The 20,710-nt window shown below is 50.5% G+C and overlaps 2 protein-coding genes across 2 annotated transcripts in view; one reads left to right on the forward strand and one right to left on the reverse strand.

The window, feature by feature from the left end:
• Positions 1-20,710, forward strand: part of WNT5B (Wnt family member 5B) — a 70,663-nt gene that overhangs the window by 15,640 nt on the left and 34,313 nt on the right. The window lies entirely within an intron of this gene.
• FBXL14 (F-box and leucine rich repeat protein 14) lies at positions 16,716-20,080 on the reverse strand (the record flags this gene model as incomplete). Its single annotated transcript, XM_083822986.1, has 1 exon — positions 16,716-20,080. The coding sequence occupies one exon, from the start codon at positions 20,078-20,080 to the stop codon at positions 18,878-18,880; it is 1,203 nt and encodes a 400-aa protein (XP_083679112.1). The 3' UTR covers positions 16,716-18,877.

A 20,710-nucleotide genomic window follows, 5' to 3' on the forward strand; every position in this document is an offset into this window, starting at 1 on the left:
CAGGAGATATTTTATATTTCCCTCATCAGTACTGAACCGGTGTTCCAGGAAAATGGAAAAAAAAAACGGGTGTTGTGTCATGGGAGAAAGTCTTATTTAGGGGATATAAAACTTTGTGTGCAACCAATGAAGGTCTCCTGGCACTCCTGCTAATCCTGCCCAGGTCTTGCTGTGGTGCACGTAATGCAAAACATATAATAATTCCTTCTGTAGCTTCAGTCAATTTTTTTTGTTTGTTTCCTGAACTGGTGTTCTGTGTTCGTGTGTCCTGCTCCAGCAGTCCTACCTTAACGGCTTGACTGGTTTGCTGGGTGGTTTGGAGCCTTTTGATGGAAGGCGCTATTTAATTATCAGCGGTGTTATGTTCCCAGAGTTCACTACATGAAAGGAAAATACCGGCAGTCTGTAATTAATCTAAGCTAATGTGCCACTGTTTACACTCCATCTCCCAAACCAGACAGATGTAAGAAGACACCCAGCCTTCATCTGGGATCCTCCCAGGTTATTTCTGAGCTATCTTTGGAGAACCGCCGTGAACATATCTGCCCACCCCACAAGTCCCTCAGAAATGAGTACCTTTAAATTTTTTGAAGGAATGAGTGGGAGACTTTGTTCTCTAGTGGGGAACAGGGTTTAATGCCTTTTCGTTTGCATTACCACAGCTGACATTGGCTGGCATGGCGCTGGAGTACAGAACCTCTCCAGAAGTCGTGAATTTTGCAGCGTGAAAGGGTCTGATGTAATAGGCGTTGCTTCCTCCATCGCTCCCCTGGCTCTAGGCGACTAGAAGGCTGCTGAGCATGGGGATGTGCTGGCTCTCTGTGGGTGCAAGACGTGTGATTCTCTGCTAGCCTGGCCTTTGGTTTTAAAATAAAATATCATATGTTCGTTTCCGGTCACTCTGCTACAAATATTTAGCAGAAAAAGGTGACGAAAATGCTTAGAGCTGTGGAGAGACTGAAAAGATTATGCATCTGTAGTTAGAGTGAAGGGTAATAAAAAGCAACGTGACAGACGTATATAAACTTAGAAGTACAGAGAAGTAAACCAGGCATTCCTGTGTGTACTTTTACATAGTACAAGGTTTTCAATTGAAACAAAACATCTGACATAGGTGAAACTTACTTTTTTCTTGCAGCACATAAATAATTGAGAGCAAGAATTTAGTAGAATTCGGAAAGGATTAGACATTTATATGGATAAGACTCTTACAGTTTATGAATTTTACTCTAGCTGTTTCAGAAGGTATCAGGCCTCCTGTTCCTGGACAGTCTTCCAGCTGTAGTTGGTTTAACTGGCTCCATCGTGTGTCGAACCTTCCTTTGTCTGACAGTGGACGCTAGTTCAGAGTCTTGCATTCCCGAGCATCTCTGCATCAAACGGTCACTATAAATGTGGCTGGAATCAGAGGTGACCACGAGTTTCTAATCACCTGAAGGCTGATATGCAGCACATGAGGATGTTGTTTTTCGCAGACCATAGATTTGAGATGATAATTATCCACCATGTCAAACCACCAACTCACTTGGCTCCGCTACCTCTTTGCCCGTCATCCATCCCAGTGCTGCAGGGGATAGGTGACCTCTGCAGATCTGAGGCGCAGCAGAAAACTTGATGACAGCAGAACCTATGCGTTCCCCTCCTCTTGGGGGATGATGCATTTCAGGTGTTCCATCAGCACCTTTTGTCAGCAAGCTGTTTCATTCAGACTGAAACGAGCTGTAAGCAACTTAATCATGTAGCAAAGGCTCTCCCCGGGTTTACCTTTTTGTTATGTCTTTGGGCTCTGTGTCTGATGCACAGTGACTTATACTGCTGCAGATATACCGGTGCAGAGTAGTCCCCGCAGTGCTGCTGCACGGGGCACTGTGTACAGGGGGACACTCGGGGTAGGCTCATGCTTCCACGCCCCAACCTTTTGCTGGTTTAGCCCAAGTAGCCTGCTGGCATGGCTGGCCTGGAGGGAAGAAAGCTTTGTAATATCCAGCAGAGGGTGCTGATAAACAGCCTGAGCAATCGGGTACCTCTGCACACTGGTTCTCCTGCATCTGAGCCCCAGTTTTGGGTGGGTGCATCCAGGCTAGCAGGTGGAGTGGGCCAGTGGGAGCAGGGCTGCAGAGTGAAATGGTTGGTGCCAAAGACCTGGCAACTGCACAGCAGCACAGTGAAGTGAGGGGCTCCTGTTTTGGTCTGGCTCCGTTCTGGTCCTGTGGGTATGGAGGAGGTGTGTGATGTGTCCTCCTTGAGCATGTTTGCCAGTTCGGTTTGATCTGAAGGGAATCCAGTTTGCCAGCTCGAAGGCTGCTCCAAGTTGCAGATCAACGCATGGGTAGTGGGAATGATGGAGGACTGAATTAGGAAGTGAATCCTGGTTTGAACTAGGCTACTGGCGTGCTCGTGGCTGTCTCGCTGTTGGTAGAGGTCAGGTCTGCTATGGAGTCCCCACCTCCAGCGTCAGGCCGACCATTTTTGAAATGCAGGTGACTGCAGATACTCCATCTGATCTCCATTCAGTGCAGTCTGCAGCCCCTGAGTTTTTAAACCAAGTTTATGCCTGAACTGAACTCAAACTCTCCAAGTGCATCTCAGTCAAAGCTTCCAAGTTTGATCAGATCTTGCCGTTCAAGCCACAAGGTATTATGCAAAACTGTAACTTGGTCCCAGCTGTGCTCAGAAGGGTCACAAACCTTTCAGTGAACCTGGGCTGAGTTTGTGCCAAATCCCCAAACCAGGTGTATTTTTCATGTGCTTTTAGGACTGTGTGTTGTAAATGTCACGTGGCTCTGAAATTTAGTCCACAGAGCAAATGTAGTATGTGATGGGGGCACTGGGATCAGGGAAGAAGAGGAAGAATTTTTCTTCAGGTAATTATAGGCAGCTGAGTTGCCTGTGGACAAAAATGCTGCTAATGCTCAGCACCTTTAGAGTACTTACTTGCCTCGTAGTGCAGGCATCCCTGAAGTCCTGTACATCAAAGGGTGTAATACCAGTCTGGTCTGTAATCCAGCACACTCTTGCATTATACAAAGATCATAGGTCACAATTATATCAAATGCAGAAAACTTCACTGCTGTCTTTAGAAATCTCTTATTTTCCCTAACGCCTTTTCTACTGGAAAAAATCCCAGAATATTTAATAAACGTACCTAATTAACAGTACCATCTTGCATAACTCATCCTTAATGTCTCTTACATGGAGTTTTCCATCAGTAGCTCTCAAAACACTTTACAGAAGAGATTCTTCTCACGATGCCTGTTTTATAAGTGGGGAAACCAAGGTAGAAGGGCAAGGTAGAAGGGATGTGTTCAAGGTTATGTGGCCAACCAAAGGTGGGGTCTGCAATAAAATTTCAGGTTCTTAGTTCTGTGCTCTGTTGGAACTGCTTCTCCAACCGCTGAAGTGCCTTTGGGTCTGGGTGAAACACAGCAGCCATTGAAACAATTTGGGACAGAAAGTGGAGGGAGGCAGAAATGCAATTATGCACATAGGAGCGGTCACGTAGCCAAATGCCAATGTTTGTGTAAAGCGACGTGTTGTCTTTAATAACCGCAAGTGTGGTCAGGCACCCATTTATTTCCTCTGAAAGACAACACGCCGAGCAGGTCAGCGCCCTCTGGCATTATGCTGAAACACTGGGGCAGTGTTGACTCAGAGGAAAGAGTTACACTGACTAAGTCACCCGCATCGCTTCCTGAGGGACCCTGGGTTTTCCTGGGAGTATCGGCGAGACCCAGCACTGCCGTCCTGGTGAGATCAGATGAGCTCGTGACCTGAAGTGGTCTGGCTGCAGTTAAACGGAAAGAGATGCTGAAAAAAAGCACAGCTCGTTTTAAGGGCTAGAAGGGTGTTGGTGTCATCCCCCCTCCCCTTTTTTTTTGGTAAGATCTGTAATTCAAGATGAAATCACTTAAAAAAAAAAAAAAAAAGCCTTCTCTAACTAACTTGGTAATAATAGTATGGTTTTAAAAGTACTTGTTTAGCCAATGCTGACTATATGCTTACACAGCTACCTCTGGCCTGGGAAAGATGAAAACCACAATGGCTAAGTATAGAGGCCTCTAAAATATCTTCACGTATACAGTGCCTGAATACACAAACAGCACTGTTCTCTCCTGTCTACAGGAGCAATATTTTCCATAGGGTCTGTATTGACAGAGGTTTCCCCCAGAATTATGCTTATTTATTAAAACAAAATCCTGTAGAACTACATCCATGTGCTGAACCCCATTTCACAACCACCTTCAATCTGATACAAGAAATGTAATCTCTTCCTGAAGAAAAGTAAGCACTTTTTTTTTTTTTTTCATTCTGTGGTGGAAGCAGGCTCCCGAGTAGGAATTGGGTTTTGTTTTTTCTTGTTTTGTTTTTAACAAGAGTGGGGAACTATTGCCTGGATTTCAGCCTTGGCTCCTGAGAACAGCTGGTGCATGGTGGAGAGAAATTCTCCCATCCTTGAAGCATGGTGGGATCCCACGCATGGTGGGATCCACAGGGCTGCAGTGGATGCTGGATGCATGGAGATGATGCATTTGCCTTTGCAAAGAAAGCATGTCTGTACGCAGTGTGAAGCTTGCCGCTGGGATAAATTCCTGCTTGCATTTAGTATTTTGCAGCCTGTTTTCTGGAGTACAAATCTGTGTCTCTTGTGGAGGCTGATCCCTCACTGCTGCGTGCCTTCCTTTAGGTCTTTGACTTAAACTGCCACGGTTGCTTTTGGGCAGTTGTGGGCAACGCAGCTTTCTGTTCCTCCTCTGTGAGTGTTATACCTCAAATATGTTCCTGCTGATTCCCAGCTGTGGGCTAGTTTTATACTGACACAACATATTCTTGTGTAAATGACAGATTTCTCTGAGCTGGGGTTAGCACCCCTCGGTTTGCACGTAGCTGTAGGCAGTGCGTGACATTGTTCTGGTGGGAGCGACATCCCGTCTGAGGCAGGAGGTGGTAGGAGTGGCACACTGAATGCATGCCCAAATTATGTGCTCCAGGGAGCAACACCTGGTTTGTGAGACATGTGCAGATGTTGCGTAGGTGGTCCTCAGATGCCTGGAGATTTTCCTATCATTTCTACCGTGATTATCTATTCTGGCTCCAGATCACTTGCTGGCATACTAGCAACACTGGAAGCCCCCCAGCTTTCATAATAATAAGAACTTGTCCTTCCTTTTTGGGTAAAGCAGCTTCTTCAAATGTTTGTAACAATACGCAGCTGAATATATAGACAGTTCTTTCAACACAGAAGCCCCGTCTGACACAATTTGTCTGCAGTTACAGCACTCAAACTGTGTTTTGAAATACTTATTTCTACAAGGACCATTCTTCAGGGAAATGGTGTGGAAGGGGAACAGAAATGAACATGCCCCAGGACCTCCTCCAGGGCTGTTGGGAGGTTCTGACAACTTTCTGAAGTTGTGTCCTGGGCACGGGGATACCGGTGATTATATTTGAGTTGTCTCTGATGGCTTCCTTGCAGAGATCTGAAGTAATTTTTTTTTCTTTTTTTGAACTTTACAGTTCTCATAGATACATGGTGGTACTCTCAATCTATGCACGAAGCAGCTGAGGTGCAGCCAGGTGGCAAGACTTCCCTGCAGTCAGGCAGTGAGCTTGGAGCAGAATCTACAGTCTTATTTTTCCTCAGAGGTGCAAGTCACCAGGAGCTCCTGTGGCACTCTAGCATCTCTGAACACTTAGACTTTGAAAAATTCAAGCCATAAGCCCCTTCACTTACCTCACTCCACTGCTGCTGATGCCTAGTGCATTCCATAGCTACATGTGAGGGCAATACACAGTTCAAGACGTGCAGTTGTAAGTTCCTGGGTAAGCAACAACACTTCTGTATGGTATGTACTGTACTGTATGGTAGCCCAGTACCTCTGTTCTGCTGCACTAGCGATGAGACGGGAGATGCAATTGTGTCTTGACAATAGTGGTGATAGCACAAGCAGCAAACAGGTACCAGTCTGTGTGCTGTACCTCCTTAGAGCATGGTGACAGTCAGCACATCCTCTCTGCTGAGAGCTGGAAAGGAATTTTTTGCCCCCTTCTTTAGGACTGCAGGACATCCTATAATGGTAAGAGAACTGGCAAGAGCCTGTAAAGCTCAAAGTCTGTAATGCTCGTGGTAAGACAGTTTTGGTGCTGTGTACAACTCCAGTGGTTTTAGTCATCATGGCCCATCAGTCTTCTCTTTTCATTTGTGTTATAGAGCTACCCTAGGAAAATAAGTTCCTTCAACTTTAAACAGCTGTATGTGACATGCTGGTTATCTTCAGTTTTTACTGAACTGAGCACATCATCTCGTAACCACTAGCAGCCCCTGGGCAGGGGACAGAAATACTGTCTCTGGTGATTCCTGTGGAGACCACCGCAGTTAGATTAGTGGGGAGCGGTATGAGAGATCACTGAAAAGAAAGATAAAGGAGCAAGGCTTGCAGGAATCTGTAAGAGAAGGTAGTAGGAATGCTGGGATGGAGGGGGAATACTGAGTTACCAACATGTAGTAGGAATCTTTAACAATTTGCAATGACAAATTGTGTCTTTATAACATCTTTATATAATAATACAGTAATATATGAAATCTTTGCAACACCCCTGTGAGGAAGTCACTTTACATTGTTGGGATTCTGGATTTGGAAAGACTGTAATAGTTTCCAGACATGTTTATCATATATCTAAAGATCTACCTGTGTAACGTAACACAATAATTAGGCTCTTTGCAAGGCAGACCCAGCACAGAGGTGAAGCATGTTGCATTTGAAGTGCATCAGCAGACAGCTGAGAAGGGAAGGGAGTAGTGTGCAAGACTGTAAGAGGCTTCTCTAAACAGAAAGAGTGGTAAAGTCTTTTCTGTTGTCAATTGTGGAAAGCATTTAAAAATAAATAAATAGAGCTTAATCTGCAGGAAAAATGAAAGACTTAAGATGGGCCTGGAGAAGAATTATTAGAAGGAAACTGGAAGTGGTTAGGTAGGGGGCTGCAGGCTGTGCCTCGACAGCAGAGTTTTAGGAACAGGTGAGATAAACTTTGTTAGGAATGATCCAAGTATACTTGATCCTGCCTCCGCGCAGGATGTTGGACAGTGATCTCTGGAAGTCCGCTGTGTTTCAGTGACCCTGTAAGGAGGGCTTTTTAAGGTTATCCGTGGACAACGGGCTGTGTATAAATAGACTGGGAACTCCAGGAGGAAGGCTTGCCTGTGGTGCTTAGAGCAGCAGGCTGGGCGAAAGATTCACTTTTTAGGGAGTAGTAGAAGATGGCTGTCTTGTGGTGTTATGCCTGGCATTCAATTCATTGGGGTAAGAACCAGAGCCGATTCCTTACCTGACCTTACTTTTCTAGTAACCCTAGTGAATCATACAGGTCACATACTATACTAGTAGCTACTGGTGATTCTGGATTCCTTATCTTTGGATGTTGAAGCTGTCAAGCTGTCTTGAAGAGTGGACTCATCTGTCTTCTGAAGGTTAGACACATACGGACTATCTTGAAGCACATCAGCCTTAATGAGCAATTTTGAAAATGCTAGGCCATTAGCCTTTATCTTACCATCTTGAAACTCTTCATAAAAACAGTATCTGTGTGGATAGAGAGAAGGAGAGGGAGGTGAGAGACCTCATCCAAGAAAAAAAATAAAAAGGCAAAACAAATGACATTTAGGCAGTATTCAAAATTGCAAAATCAAAATCCCCAGCTTAGGCACCACCTAGCTCCTGGGGGCATCTAAATTCCACAAATGCCTCATTTGCCTTTTCCTCTGTGTTTGTTTGTCTGTCTGTTTTTTATTTTAACGCCCGTCGGGTGCTGAGAGTGTTGTACTTACGTGCCTGCCCAAAACTGCTTGGGTCTGATCATGATCCAGGAGGAGAACACCCTGGCCCCTCAGCCTCCCCAGGCATTTTCAGAGCACACCTAGCACACATGGATGTGATAAGATCTGAGACAGTGGCGGCTGCAGCTTTGTACTGAAACATCTTATGTACCAACCAAATGGTTGGAAGGCTCAGGGATCAGAACCTGCTTTTGTTTCGCTCAACAGCTGCCTTACGCAATGCCCAGAAAGGTTTCCACAAGGACAGACTGAGAGTAAATGTTCACGGTCTGCAGCCATTCCTTTCCTTGTGTACTCTTCTTGCCACGAATCCCAAATGACCATCTGTACCGCAACGTGGCTTAGAGGGGAAAGATAAAGAGTGGCCCTTTCTCCTGGCCCTTGCCTGAGGGCCAGTGCTTAGTACCTTCTCTGGGAGGTGTAGGTTTGGAGTGCCACAGACAGAGGAAGGAATTAAAGCAGGTCTCCTGCTTCCTTAGGCTATTGTTTAAAAGCAGGGCGCACTGCTGCTTCCTCCGGGTTTGTTTTGTTTGCTTGTACACAGGTGTGAGCGCAGCAATTTGACAGCAGAGGAGAAGCACCTAATTGCATTGGTTTGGATCGCGTGTGAGCGAAGGCACTTGCCCAGAGCTACCGGGAAGGTACATTGCTCCTCAGGCAGGAGAGCCGGCAGCGCTTCTCCTCTGGCTGCCCCATGCTGAGTGTGCTGACAAGTGGCTCAGTGCCCAGCAAGAAGTTGTTTTGGAGCCTCTGAAGTGTCTGGCTTGTGTGTCAGCTGTGAAAGCACCAAGGACCCTAACCCTGGGTCCCACCCTTGGAGCAAGGCTCTGGAAAGCTGGGTGTTGCAGTGCACGCATCTTCAGTGCCAAGTCTTTTTTGGAACTTGTCTTAAGTAACTTGTGCAAGACCTCCTGCATAATGGGTTTGCAGAGCCAACGCCTAGCCTTTACAGCCTGTCCGGAGGACCATATCACTGCCTGCTCTTTGTTGTTTTTTTCTTTTTGTTTGTTTGTTTGTTTTCAGTTCAGCGAGGCTCGCAGAACTGAAATCGGTTGCTTTTTCTTGAGCTGTTAAAAAAAAAAAATAAAACTTTTTGTGTGCAGTGTTGCTTCTGTGAAAAAGAATTTCTGTTAGGTGCACAGCGCAGGAGCAGGACTCTGAGCCTGGGGTCTGGCTGTAGGACTGGGAGGAGGCTTGCTGCTGATACGAGCGGTGGTGGTTTCTCTGGATCCAGCTGCAGTGGTTTGGTTTCTGGCTGAGTCTCTCTGAAAGCGGCACAGACCAAAACACAAAGAGAGGGAGGGTCGTAAGTCCCCCCATTCTCTCCTGATAATCCCTTAAAAAATAATTGCAGGCCTAAACCTCTGGCCTCCAGCAAATTTTCCACTCGATTAGAGGCTTTTGTGAAGCTGGGGAAAGGGACACGCAGACTTGCACATTGTGCCGCTGCCCGAAACTTCCAGCTGGGATTTTTTCCATCAAAAGGGGATTTTAGTAAAACCATTATAAGGGGCTTAGTCACAGAAAAGCAGTTGAGCTGAGACAGGGGTAGATTAGCTTTAACATGCTTGTTTTTGGCACTAGGGACAGGGTGGAAGTTACACCCAGCCGCTCACATGCAGCCTCCCCCTGTCTGTCTGAGCTCCTGGCAGGTGTGTGAGGGAGATGTCATCCCGGCATGCCGCGTCCAAATGGACGGAGACAAGGGGAAGGGAGCCAACAGCCCAAACGCAAGTTCTCGCGCAGTGTGGTCTAGGTCTCTAAACCAAAAGCTGCTGCCATTTGATCGGTCTTTGGTGTGGTCTGTGCAAGTGTGCTAATGGACAGGTGCCCCTAGGGATGGAAAATGGTGATGGGCAATACCATTTGCAGCCTTAAGGACCATGTCCTGCCTGTGCCTTTGATCCGCATGGGTGGTCCCTCTGAGTCACTGCAGAGACAGTTGTGGTGAAGATGTAGATAGAGCAGCTGGTACCGCTGCAATCTGAGCTGTACCTGTTGTTGTGACTAGACGTCTGCCTTCAGGACTGTCAAGGCACCGCTTCTTGTCAGCTCTGTCTTTGTTTTGTGAGCCGAGCTGTTGCCTGAAATAAAAGCTGCAATGACTGAAGAATCTGAAGAGAGGGATATTTTGCCGGAGTAGTTCCTGTTGCTGGGAGCTCTTCTACAACCTACGTTCATACATCAGCACTTCTGGGGCTCTGGGTGGCAGACCCTGTTATGAGAACATTAGAAAGGTGCCATGTGCACGTAGTGTTCTGTCCTCATTCTCCCTCTCCAGGGCTATGTTAGGCTGGAAAGCTCATTTCAGGCTTTGCTTCTCCAAGTGCCAGGAGCGAGCAGAACTGGAGGCAGAGAGTGGACACCAGATGTTGTTTGGCCACTCGCTGATTTGGGACATTACCTTAGTCAAGTTGCTTCCACCCCTCCTTCCCATTAGTGACTATACTTCCTTTTCTGATGTCTGTGCATGGCGTGAGCCATGCAGAAGCTAATTACTTATTCTAGTAAATTATTGGCTACAGCTGTTCCTGAAAGAGACACCATAACTCTATCTGTAGCAGCAGTGTTAGAAGTGGGAGGGTGAAAAAAAAAAAAAGCAGTTTAGGTCCTAAAAAGGTCATGCGCATACAGCCCTTGATATTTTAATCACTAAGGAGGTAAGCCACTGAGCAACTGCCAACAGCATAACCAAGCCCTGCACTGAACTAAAATAATCCAACCATTATTTTGATCCTAATCTGTTCGTATTCCCATACTTGCACACTTTATAAAAATAATCATAATTTTCTTAGTGTGAAGCTACAGAGGTCAAGAGATGCAGACTGCCCTGGATGGTGCTTTAGACAGTGCTACACTAGACCTGGAGCCAGCGAGGAGGCTCGCTGGTGGCTTGTGCTGTGGCAGAGCCTCCAGCCTGGCTGGGATGGGGCGAGGTGGTGCTGGTTCTGAACCAGGCCAGGCTTTTGCTGTGGAAATTAGTTTTTTTCCAGCAGCAGCCAACCCGGGCCCGGACACACAGGACTCATACAGGGGCAAGGTGTGCTGGTGGTTGACCTGGCGGCTGTCTCCACAGGAGCTGCGGCTTCCCATTTGGTTTAAGGTGTAAACCCACAGCAGCCTCATCTGCTGGAGGCGCACGCCGCAGCTCTCGCTGGAACGAACCCCGGGGAAATCAAGGGTTGGTGACAACGATGACAAACTCCGTTTCGTGGCAGAGTGGCGCCCTGATGGCGGCCATCTCACCCACAGCACCGGTCATGCCCACACGGCTACCGGGCCGTCCGGCGGGCACCCTCAGCCCGCGGGGAGCCGCAGGTGGCTCCCAGGCGGCAGGCGTCCCCTCCGAGGGGAAAACGCGTCCCTGACACCTTCAGCCTGCCGCGGTCACGCGCGGGCTTTGTCCGCGCTTGGCACCCCACCCGCGCTGGGGAGCGGCTTCGCCAGCGTGTGCTAGTTAATTAATTAATTAATTAAGCTGCGAGGCGCGGGGAGCCGCGGGGGCCTCGCCTGCGGGCCCACGAGCCGAGGGGCGGCCGGGCGGGCCGAGGAGGGCGGCACTCGGCGGGCAATGCTGCCGCCTGGCGGGGCGGCGCCGCGCCTGCAGCCGGTGGCGGCCGGGGGTGGCCGTGAGGCGGCGGCGGGTTTGAGCCCCGAGCTGGGGCCCTGCCCTGCTGCCTGAGCCGGCCGAGAGCTGCCTCGGTGGGGGCAGCCCCCCAGGGCCGCCTGGCTGCCCCAGGTGGCCGAGGCACGGGTGTCCGCGGCGTGTCCCCAGCGCTGAGGGGGCTCGCTGCGCAGGGAGGGTTGTGCTGAGGTGGGGACAGCGCACGGCCACCTGGCAGGGCATCTGAGAAGAGGCTAGGGCCTGGAGGGGCTTGTCCCAAAGCTCTGGAGAAAAGCATGTCTGTAGCATGGGCTGCCTTTAGTTTTCTGGATTATCGTTTCATCCCATCTGCTTTACTGGGTGTTTGCCAGGGGAGCGGCGCCATCGCTGCCACCGCGCCTAGGGATCGGTGGCACGTAGGGCGCCGTGGGCAAACTGCCGAAGGTTTGCCGGAGCGGGCTTTCCTGAGCAGCAGGCGTCACATCTCGGACGCCGCCACGAGCCCGGAGGAGAGGAGGAAGCCAGCTCCCCGGTGGCACGAGCAGCCTTACGGGACTTCCCTTTGACATGTGGCAGGGGGAATTTATAGCGCTGAAGGATGCGTGTGCTTTACTCTGAAGCTGGGGCGCCGGGAGTGCAACTGTAGCTGTCATGAAAGGAGATAATGGCAGGTTTTTATTGCTGCTGAGTGCTTGGCGTTTTAGTTCACTGAACAAGAAGAGAGGCCGCTGGCTACATAGCTGTGATCGGTGTGGCCTCGTAGTGCTGTCTGTATTCCTTTGGTGCCAACCTGCCAGACCGCTTAGGTTACCTGGGGGTTGTAAAGTTTGGGCGCTTGGGGAAAAGGGGAGGAAGAGGGTGAACCTCAGATAGAAAGATTTTATTTATAGGGTTTTGTTGGGTTTTGTTGTTGTTTGTTTATTTATTTTTTAAGCTTGGAGGGGGCAGGGGGAATTGTTTCATCTTCAAATCCTGGAGACACAAGAATCAAGGGGAGGAAAATGACAAGGAATTGCCATTTCTAGATCTGACCGCCTTATTTTCTATAGCAGAACAGGAGCTTGATTTATGTCTCAGAAACCCTCTTATGGAAATACGTGCTTGGAGCACATGTCCCTGATATTAAACTTCTGACACCCCTTCCAAAACACACCCAAGATTTGAGGAAGTCTTTTAGGAAAATCCCATTTCCATTCATCGTTCTGTCACAAGGACAGATCGGACTCAGATCTTTTGAAATCTTTGCAGTGCTGTTTCAGGTTGGACTGGCATTTAGCTAATGCATTTGGTAGATTTAATTAAAGAGGGGGAGAAGCACTTGTGTCACTGCCAAACGTGGCTGGAATCTAAGTTCTGGCATAGGAGCCCGGCAAACCCTCTCCAGCTCTTTATTTCATGCAGCTTAGGGCTGGGGAATTCAGTGGGACGGCCTTTCTGGCTGGCCGCAGCAGGGAGCATTATGCAACCCGACCAGCAGCTCTGGCATGGTGCCTCGCTGATGTCCTTAGGGGTCCTCGAACACAGCCAGAGCCACCCAGTTGGGTTTATCGATTATCTGTTCTCCACAGAAGGCGCTGTTAAATTGCTGCTGGCTGAAATACTGGGATTTAAGGTAGAGGATCAAGATAGAGAAGACAAAGAGTCTGCTTTGCTAGAAGCAACCCGTGCACATATGTAGAGATGCCGGCAGACTCAGGGGACGCTTACCTTTGAGCTGTTAAGGGCAGCCTCTGTGAACTTCTAGCTTTGGTTCCAAAAACTTTGGGTGTCTCGGTCACCCAGCTCTCAGTTTAACTCTTCCCTGACAGTCCAAGGGCAGGTTCAGTAGCTATATTTGCATGGAGACAACCTCTTGTCCTAGCACAGACCCCAGGCAGTTTGCATTACACCTGTCCCCAGTCCCCTATGATTTATTAACGGGGAGACAAAGGACCCCAGAATCACCGCAACAAATGGATTCAGCCGAAACTGTAGCGTGGGGCGGGAGGGTGTAAAACGTATAAATCTTCCACGCACAGGCCTCCCATATGCTAGTCCAAGGGCAGTAGGACCCAGGTGGAGCCTCCTTTTCCTCCCCATCTCCCCCTCCCCACATGTGGCCTTGGAGGATGGACAGGAGAGGAGCCAGCCACAGGCTCTGGCCAGGGGCGCAGCTGCTGCAGCAAGCAGAGACCCCACGAACACCAGCGCTTCGCTGCAGCTCATGAGCCAGCATCCTCTGCTGCCAGCCTGTGCCCATCTCCCCTCCATGTCGCGCCTGCTCCACTTTCTGCCACCACCTTGCAAGCGTGGCTCCTCTGCTCCCCGGAGCCGTGGTGCTCGGAGCAGGCTGGCCCCGTTTCAACGCCCAGCTTGCACAGCTGTAGGTGCTCCAGGGCAGGGCCGGCCGCCTCAACCAGCGAGGCTGGCTGCGCTGGCAGCGCTTTCGCTGGGCTCAGCATCGCGGCAGGCAGCGGCCGAAGGGTTGGGGCAGGCAGGGCGAAGCCGGTGGGGCTCTGAGGAGCGTGGGGGCACTGTGAGCACGGCGACACAGACGGGAGACTTCCAGCTCGCTTCCAAATAGTGTTTTTATGGCTTTCTACCTCGGTTGCCAACTGAGTCGTGTTCAAAACTTCAAGAGTGGCTGGAGAGTGAGAATTAAGTTTCCTTGTTACCCTAAGGAGTTATATGGTAATTGGTCTATGGTTGTTGGCAATGGATTATTTATTTTAAGAAACCCTTCTCTTCACTAGTAAACACATGCATTCTTCCAGCTCTGGCCTCGCCAGACAGTAAGGCTGCATCTGTGCCCGAGGAAGTGTCATTCCCGGGCACCAGAGCACGGCAGTCCATGAGGAGCACTTGCTCCTTCTGCGGGAACAGCCCGTGGTGTCTCAGCGCTGGGCCTCAGGGAGGCTTCGGTTTCAGCAGTGTCCTTAGGCTTGGCTTCTGTTTAAATAGCATGCTGAGCCATGTGGGCAATGTTTTGGGCTGTTTGTTTTTTTTTTCTTTTTTTTCTTTTTTTTTTTTTTTTAAGTGGGGAAAGGAAGTTTGGTTGTTTCTTGTTTGTTTTGTTTTTAGGGAAGGAAAAAACCAAACTGTCCTACTTCTGATTACAGAACTCAATTATTAGGCATTTTTGACATGGATATCCAACCCATGTGAACATGGTCCTTAATAAGGAGATAGCGTTTTCAGTCAAATCCAGCAGAAACAAACCATACAGGGGATCTGTCGTGAGAGCTCTATCATTCTCCATCCCTCGACAGAACTGCTGACTTCCCCTATTAGAATTTAAATTTCAGAGGTAGTGGGAACCTGATCTTGAATTCCTGTTGTTTATAGTGCTCGTACATCCTCTTTTTCAGTCAAGAAGTTACTGTAGACTTTTTTTTCTTAACGCAGGAAAGAAAGACCCCACACCTCCCTGCAAGTGAAGGAAGATGGATATAGTGTCAGGCTCAATTAGATCCAATTGTGGTGGCTTTCCCTACAGCGAACAATGCAGCTTTTGTGATGAACTCCCAGCAGAAAGCTTGGAAGTTGGGGGGGGGGGAAACAACAACAACATCCCCCCCAAAGCCCAAATCTCAAGATAGCCTAGGTGCCAGCCCTTCTCCTCAGGGTGGGGAGGAGACAGTGCGCAGCTGTGGCCCCCTTAAAAAGAAATGATTTTCCCCTTTGAAATGAGGCACCGGCACACGAGGGGAGAGAGAGGTGGCTAGAGCTGGAGACAAAGAAGTGCGTACAGTCCAGCCTCAGCCAAAAGTGTCTGCGGATGAGGAGGTTGGCATGGAGGCCAGGCCGGCCCTGGAGGCGCAGGGGACCTCCTCTGGTGGGGCGGCCGACCCACCTGGAGCAGCACCCGATGCGCCGGGGCTGCCGGAGCGAGCGGGATAGCGCAGAGGGAACAAAGTGGCCTGCTCAGTGCTGGAAGTGCTTAAAATGCAAATGTACAGGAACTTCAGACCATCCCCCTCCCTCCTCGGCATAGAGGAAAGCAGCTTAAATACAGCCAGGCCTGGAGAGGAATGTTAAAAAGAGGGGAAGAATCACCCTCCTCCTTTCCATAGGGACCCTCACACGGCAAGATTCAGTATGCATGACTGAACAAGCAAGCAAGGACAGCTCCTCTTTTAACTTTCCTGAACAATGGCTCCAGCTTCTTCCACCATTTCGCATTCTGTCTACCCCAACTCCTCCTTTTAAGAAAGGAAGGGGGCAGCGGGGGAGAGAAAGCCCTGCTGCAGGACTTAGAGGGAGAAAAGCTTTGTTTCGTGCCCTATAAACACCGCTTAAGCTCCATCTCAAACAACAATAAAAAACCCACATCGTGGAAGTCTAAAAGGGACCCTGTCAGGTTAAAAGTCATACATTAAAGAGAAAGATTATGGTATAGTACAAAGGATACCTTAGGTTTTTTTTTTCTTTTAACATCCCCACTTTACTTTCTCTTTACTTTCATCTTTGCTTGGGCAATGGAAACCAACCGAGCCATTTCAGATTTCCCAGGTTCTCGTGCGCTTGCGAGAGCAGAGTTTTAGGTGATTGTCATCGCTGGGAAGTGTTTTTATTGATGGCTCTTCCACAGGGGATGGCGAGGGTGGGCCTCAATGTAGGCACAAAAAACCTCTGCCATCTTCCTGGAGCTTTAAAGAATTAACAAACCTAGTCCTTCTGCTCCCCCTTCCAAACGTCAGGCTTCCCCTACCACAAAATATTTAATTCGCTTGACAGCAAACTTCAGCACGTGCAGCTTGTCTGACCTCAGACGGAGCAGACGCCTCACACCGAGCAGTCCTACTCGGTTTCTCTCTAGATGCTGAACGCTCCCGCAGACAGCGCTGGTCCTACCAAAACCCTTCCCTAGAAACTTTTAATTATGATGTTACTCAACATCCTGCACAGGAGGGACCAGACTCTCCACTTCCTTTCCCTCAGCGGTCACTCACTGAACTGAGAGCAGCCCCAACCCCTCTGCACAAGCTGCGCAGCACGCTTACCGAAACCAAGACAGGTCGATACCTCTTCAAAAAGCACAGACAACACAGATACGGCTTTTTTTTTCAAAAACATACTTCATATTTCCTCTTTTATTATATAAATATCAGTTTAACCTTTTACTGTAAGAATATAAAATGTTTTAAGAGGATCTTTGTTATTTTTATACAAATTCACAAACAGTACAATTAATCCATAGGGGTCTCTGGGTTTGCGTTAACTCCGTGGTCTGGCCTGTTACTGTGGAGGATTTGAGATTTTGAACACACAAGAAAAAAAAAAGCCAAGATATTTTTCTTAAAAAAAAAATAAAACAAAAAAAACTTACTCTTCCTCTTTAAAATAATAATAATAATTAAAAAAAAAATCTAAAGAACCAGCTCCATTTTATTGACAGAACAGAGATAAGACAGATGAACTTCAGTCTCCTCCCCTTCACATTACAGCCTCGGGGCCTGCAGGCCTGCTCTGCTCCTCTCTCCACTCACAAACAGGAAGCCTCACATAGTGACCTTTTGTAGGTGATTTGGGAGGGGAGGGGGAAATATTTGCATATATCTATATATATAAATTTTTTTTAAAACCAACTTGCATTTTTACACATTTCCGTTAACAGTAGCCCAATCCTCAGCATGGATTCTCACGTTACATGTTTGTGCTAGAAGAGTAAAAAATGCAGAAGCACAGTTTGGGTCCCCGATCCCCAGTGAAGAGGGACGGAGAGGCACAACCAGAATGTGAGGGTGGGACACAGCAGGGTAAGCTTAAAAGCAAACAAAAATTAAAAAAAAAATAAGGGGGGGGGGGAGAGAGAAAAAGAAGAACAAACCCAAGGGGCATTATTCCAGTCTAGGCACAAAAATGTTTCAGTCTCAAAATCTCTTTCCTGTAAGAATTCCAGGGTTTTTGAGGAGAAAAAAAAAAGTAACAAATTAAAACGAGGTAGCCAGACATCATATATATATTTATATATATAGAATATATTCAGCAGAAAAAAAATGTACTTAAAAATCCACAAGAACAGCAACTTCAAATGTCTTTAAAAATAAAACCATGTGAGAAAACGAATACTGTAAAGAGGAGAATGAATGAGGAAAACTGGGATCAGTTACAGGATATAAGCAAGGGATAGATGGGAGAGTAAGAGGCTGTTTTTGTAGCAGTAATTTTTTTTATGCATTTCAAAATAAAAACAGGTCACAGTATCTCAAATAAAGCAGAAATGAAGCTGGAGATTCTTCCTTAAGTCCCCTGGGCCGAGGGCAGCTAGCCACCCCTTCCACCCACTCACCCCCAGTCGAAGAAGAGGAATGGATATGTAGCTGGATATGTCTATCCCTGTTGCCAAGAAGAAGGAGGGGAGAAAGAGAGAGAGAATGATGAAAGGGAAGACGAGTCTCTCGGTAACTCTCAGTGTCCCCCAGTACACGGGAAGGTCTAAGAGACCGGGGCCTGTGCCCAGTCCCTACAGAAACAGGAGTAGGAGGAAATGGTATCTTCCTCTCCAGTACAGAGAGATGGGGAGAAAGAACAGAGTGCCTAGGCTTCTCCCTTCACCATAGTGCAGGATGACATGGAAACATAGTGACAAAAGGAGAGGTTGTAGCTATCCCTATTCTCAGTGCAGTGGAGAACTGGAGTAGTGGGAAACTGTATCCACCCACAGCAGAGAATAACACAGAACTGGAGATTAAAAACAGACCAAAAAAAAAAAATCAATGTACCTAGGGAGCAGTATTTCTGTCACAATTCCCAGTTGATGGGGGAGGGGCAAGCGCAGAGGTGGAATGGTTGTTGGTTTTTTTTTTTTTTGGTGGGGATTTTAGCTTTTTTTTTCCTTTTAAAAAACAGAACCAAAAGCAAAAGCTGTGTCTGTGCCCAGTGCAGGACGACTGGGTGGCCGGGTACATTAGTGTAGCTAGGAAGCCTTTTCTGCTGTTGTTTGTTCCCATCTCCATTCCCACTCTCCTTTACATAAACCAAAAATAAGCTATTCTCAATACATGGCAGAACAAGGGTCTCGATCTTTATCCATCCTTAGTGCACGAGGGGATGGAATCAGGGAGTGGGGATAAAGAGGGGTGTCTCTAGCCCCAGTGCATAAGTGTGGGCTTCTACCTCTTCTGTAGGAGAGGATGCTGGGGGGTGGGTGTGGGGGAGCTCTGTTTCCCCACTGTGGAGCTGGAGGCACGACCTGGAAAAAGGAGAGGTGCTCTCTCTCTTTCCTCCTGCCCCCCCTCTTCCTCTTCCTCCAGAGCAAGGGTCATTAGGCAGCAGAGAAGGGTCAAGGACATATACTCTTTCTCCGTGTTCCTCCCTCCAGTGCCAGGGTGCGTGGGTAGCATGGCTCTGTGCGTGCCCCTCTCTCTCTTTCTCTCCTCCGTTGCAGCAGTCAGTCAGTCAGTCAGTCTGTCCGTGAGTCCCTCCAGAGGAGACGGAGGTCTCGGGGCACCCCCCTCCTCTCACCTGACCTTCTCACTCTCAGTCATTTCCCAAAGTCCCAGGTTGAGCACCTTGAGGCAGGGCAGCTGGGTGATGCGCTCCAAGCCCCGCTTGGTGATGCGGGTGCAGCCGTAGAGATCGATGCCCGTCAGCTGGCTGAGGTGTTCGGCGATGAGCTCCAGGCCCTTGTCGGTGATGCGGACGCACTGGCCGATGTTGAGGGTGCGGAGCCCGTGCATCTGTCGCACCATGCGGTTGATGCCCTCGTCGCTGATGTGGCAGGAGCAGAGGGAGAGGGAGCGCAGGCCGTCCAGGCCCTGTGCGATGTAGGCCAGGCTCTGGTCCCCCACCTTGTCGCAGAAGGAGACGTCGAGGCCGGACAGCCGCAGGCTGCCCATGGCCAGGTGCATGATGCCCGTGTCGCTGATGTTGTCGCAGGAGCGCAGGTTGAGGCTGCGCAGGCTGCTCATGTGCGACAGGTGCAGCAGCCCCGCGTCCGAGATGCCGCCGCAGAAGCTGAGGTTGAGCTGGCGGAGGCGGCCCAGCCCGCGGGCCAGGTGCTTGAGCGAGAGGTCGCTGAGCTTCTGGCAGTCCTGCAGCGTGAGCTGCTCCAGGCCCAGGCAGCCCTCGGCCGCGCTGCGCGTCATGCCCGCCAGGTGCCCGATGCCCACGTCGGAGAGGTGCCGGCAGGAGCGCAGGTTGAGGCTCTTGAGGCGCTGCAGCCCCCAGGCGATGAGGAGCAGCCCGGTGTTGGTGATGTTGCTGCAGCCCCCCAGCTCCAGCACCTCCAGCCCCTTCAGGTACTGGGCGATGCGGCCCAGGCTGCTGTCCGTGATCTGCTTGCAGAGGCTCAGGTTGAGCGAGCGCAGGGAGCTGATCTCCGCCACGAAGGCGTGGCCCAGCCCGTTGTCGGTGAGGTTGTAGCAGCCGCTGAGGTTGAGGCTCTCGATGTCGGCCATGCCCTGGATCACGTAGCTCAGGCTGCGCCGCAGCGACAGGATCTGCACCCGCCGGATGCCCCGCGCCGCCAGGCTGGGGAAGAGCGACGGGTTGGCGCGGCGCAGGTGCAGCTTGGCCTCCACGCCCCGCCACACGGAGCGGTGGTAGGCGGCGTCCCGCCAGGCCGTGCACACCTGCGCCGCGCGGCCCTTGTCGCGCACCTCCAGGTACCCGAAGATCATGGCCAGCAGCTCGGGGAACAGGCACGAGATGTGCGTTTCCATCGCCCGCCCGCGCCCGCCCGGCCGCCCCCGCCGGCGCCGCGCTCCGCCGCCGGGCCCGGCCCGCTTCCGCTCGGGGCCCGCCCGCCTTCCGCTGCGCTCCGCTCTCCTCCTCCTCCTCCTCCTCCTCGCCGCCGCCGCCCTCACATCGCCGGCCCGGGCGGCGCGGCCCGGCCCGCGGGAGACGCTGCTGCGCGGCCCGGCCCGGCCCTGCGCCCTGCGGCCGCCTCTACCGCCGCGCCGGGCGGGCCGCGCTGCCGCTGCCGCTGCTGCCGCCGCGCTGCTGCTGCTGCTGCTGCTGCTGCTGGTGGTGGTGGTGGTGCCGCCGCGCCGCGCCGTGCCGCATCGTGCCGCCTCCCGGCGGGCGGGCCCCCGCGCTCCGTCCCCGGCGCCGGCCGCCGAGCCCCGCCGCCTCCCTTTGTCTCCGCGCTGCCGCCGCTCACAGCCCGCGGCCCCGGGCCGCCCGCATCCCGCGGAGGAGGCAGCGAGGCGGGGAGGGGAGGAGAGAGGCTGGGCAGCGGCACGGCTCGGCGCGGCCCGGCACGGCCCCGCCCCGCCGCTCCGGTACCGACTCCGCCGCTCCGGGCCCGGCCGCCGCCTGCTCCGCTGCGCCGCGCCGCGCTCCGCCGCTCG

The sequence above is a fragment of the Anser anser genome (assembly GCF_964211835.1).
Source record: "Anser anser genome assembly, chromosome: 1".
Lineage (NCBI taxonomy): Eukaryota > Metazoa > Chordata > Aves > Anseriformes > Anatidae > Anser > Anser anser.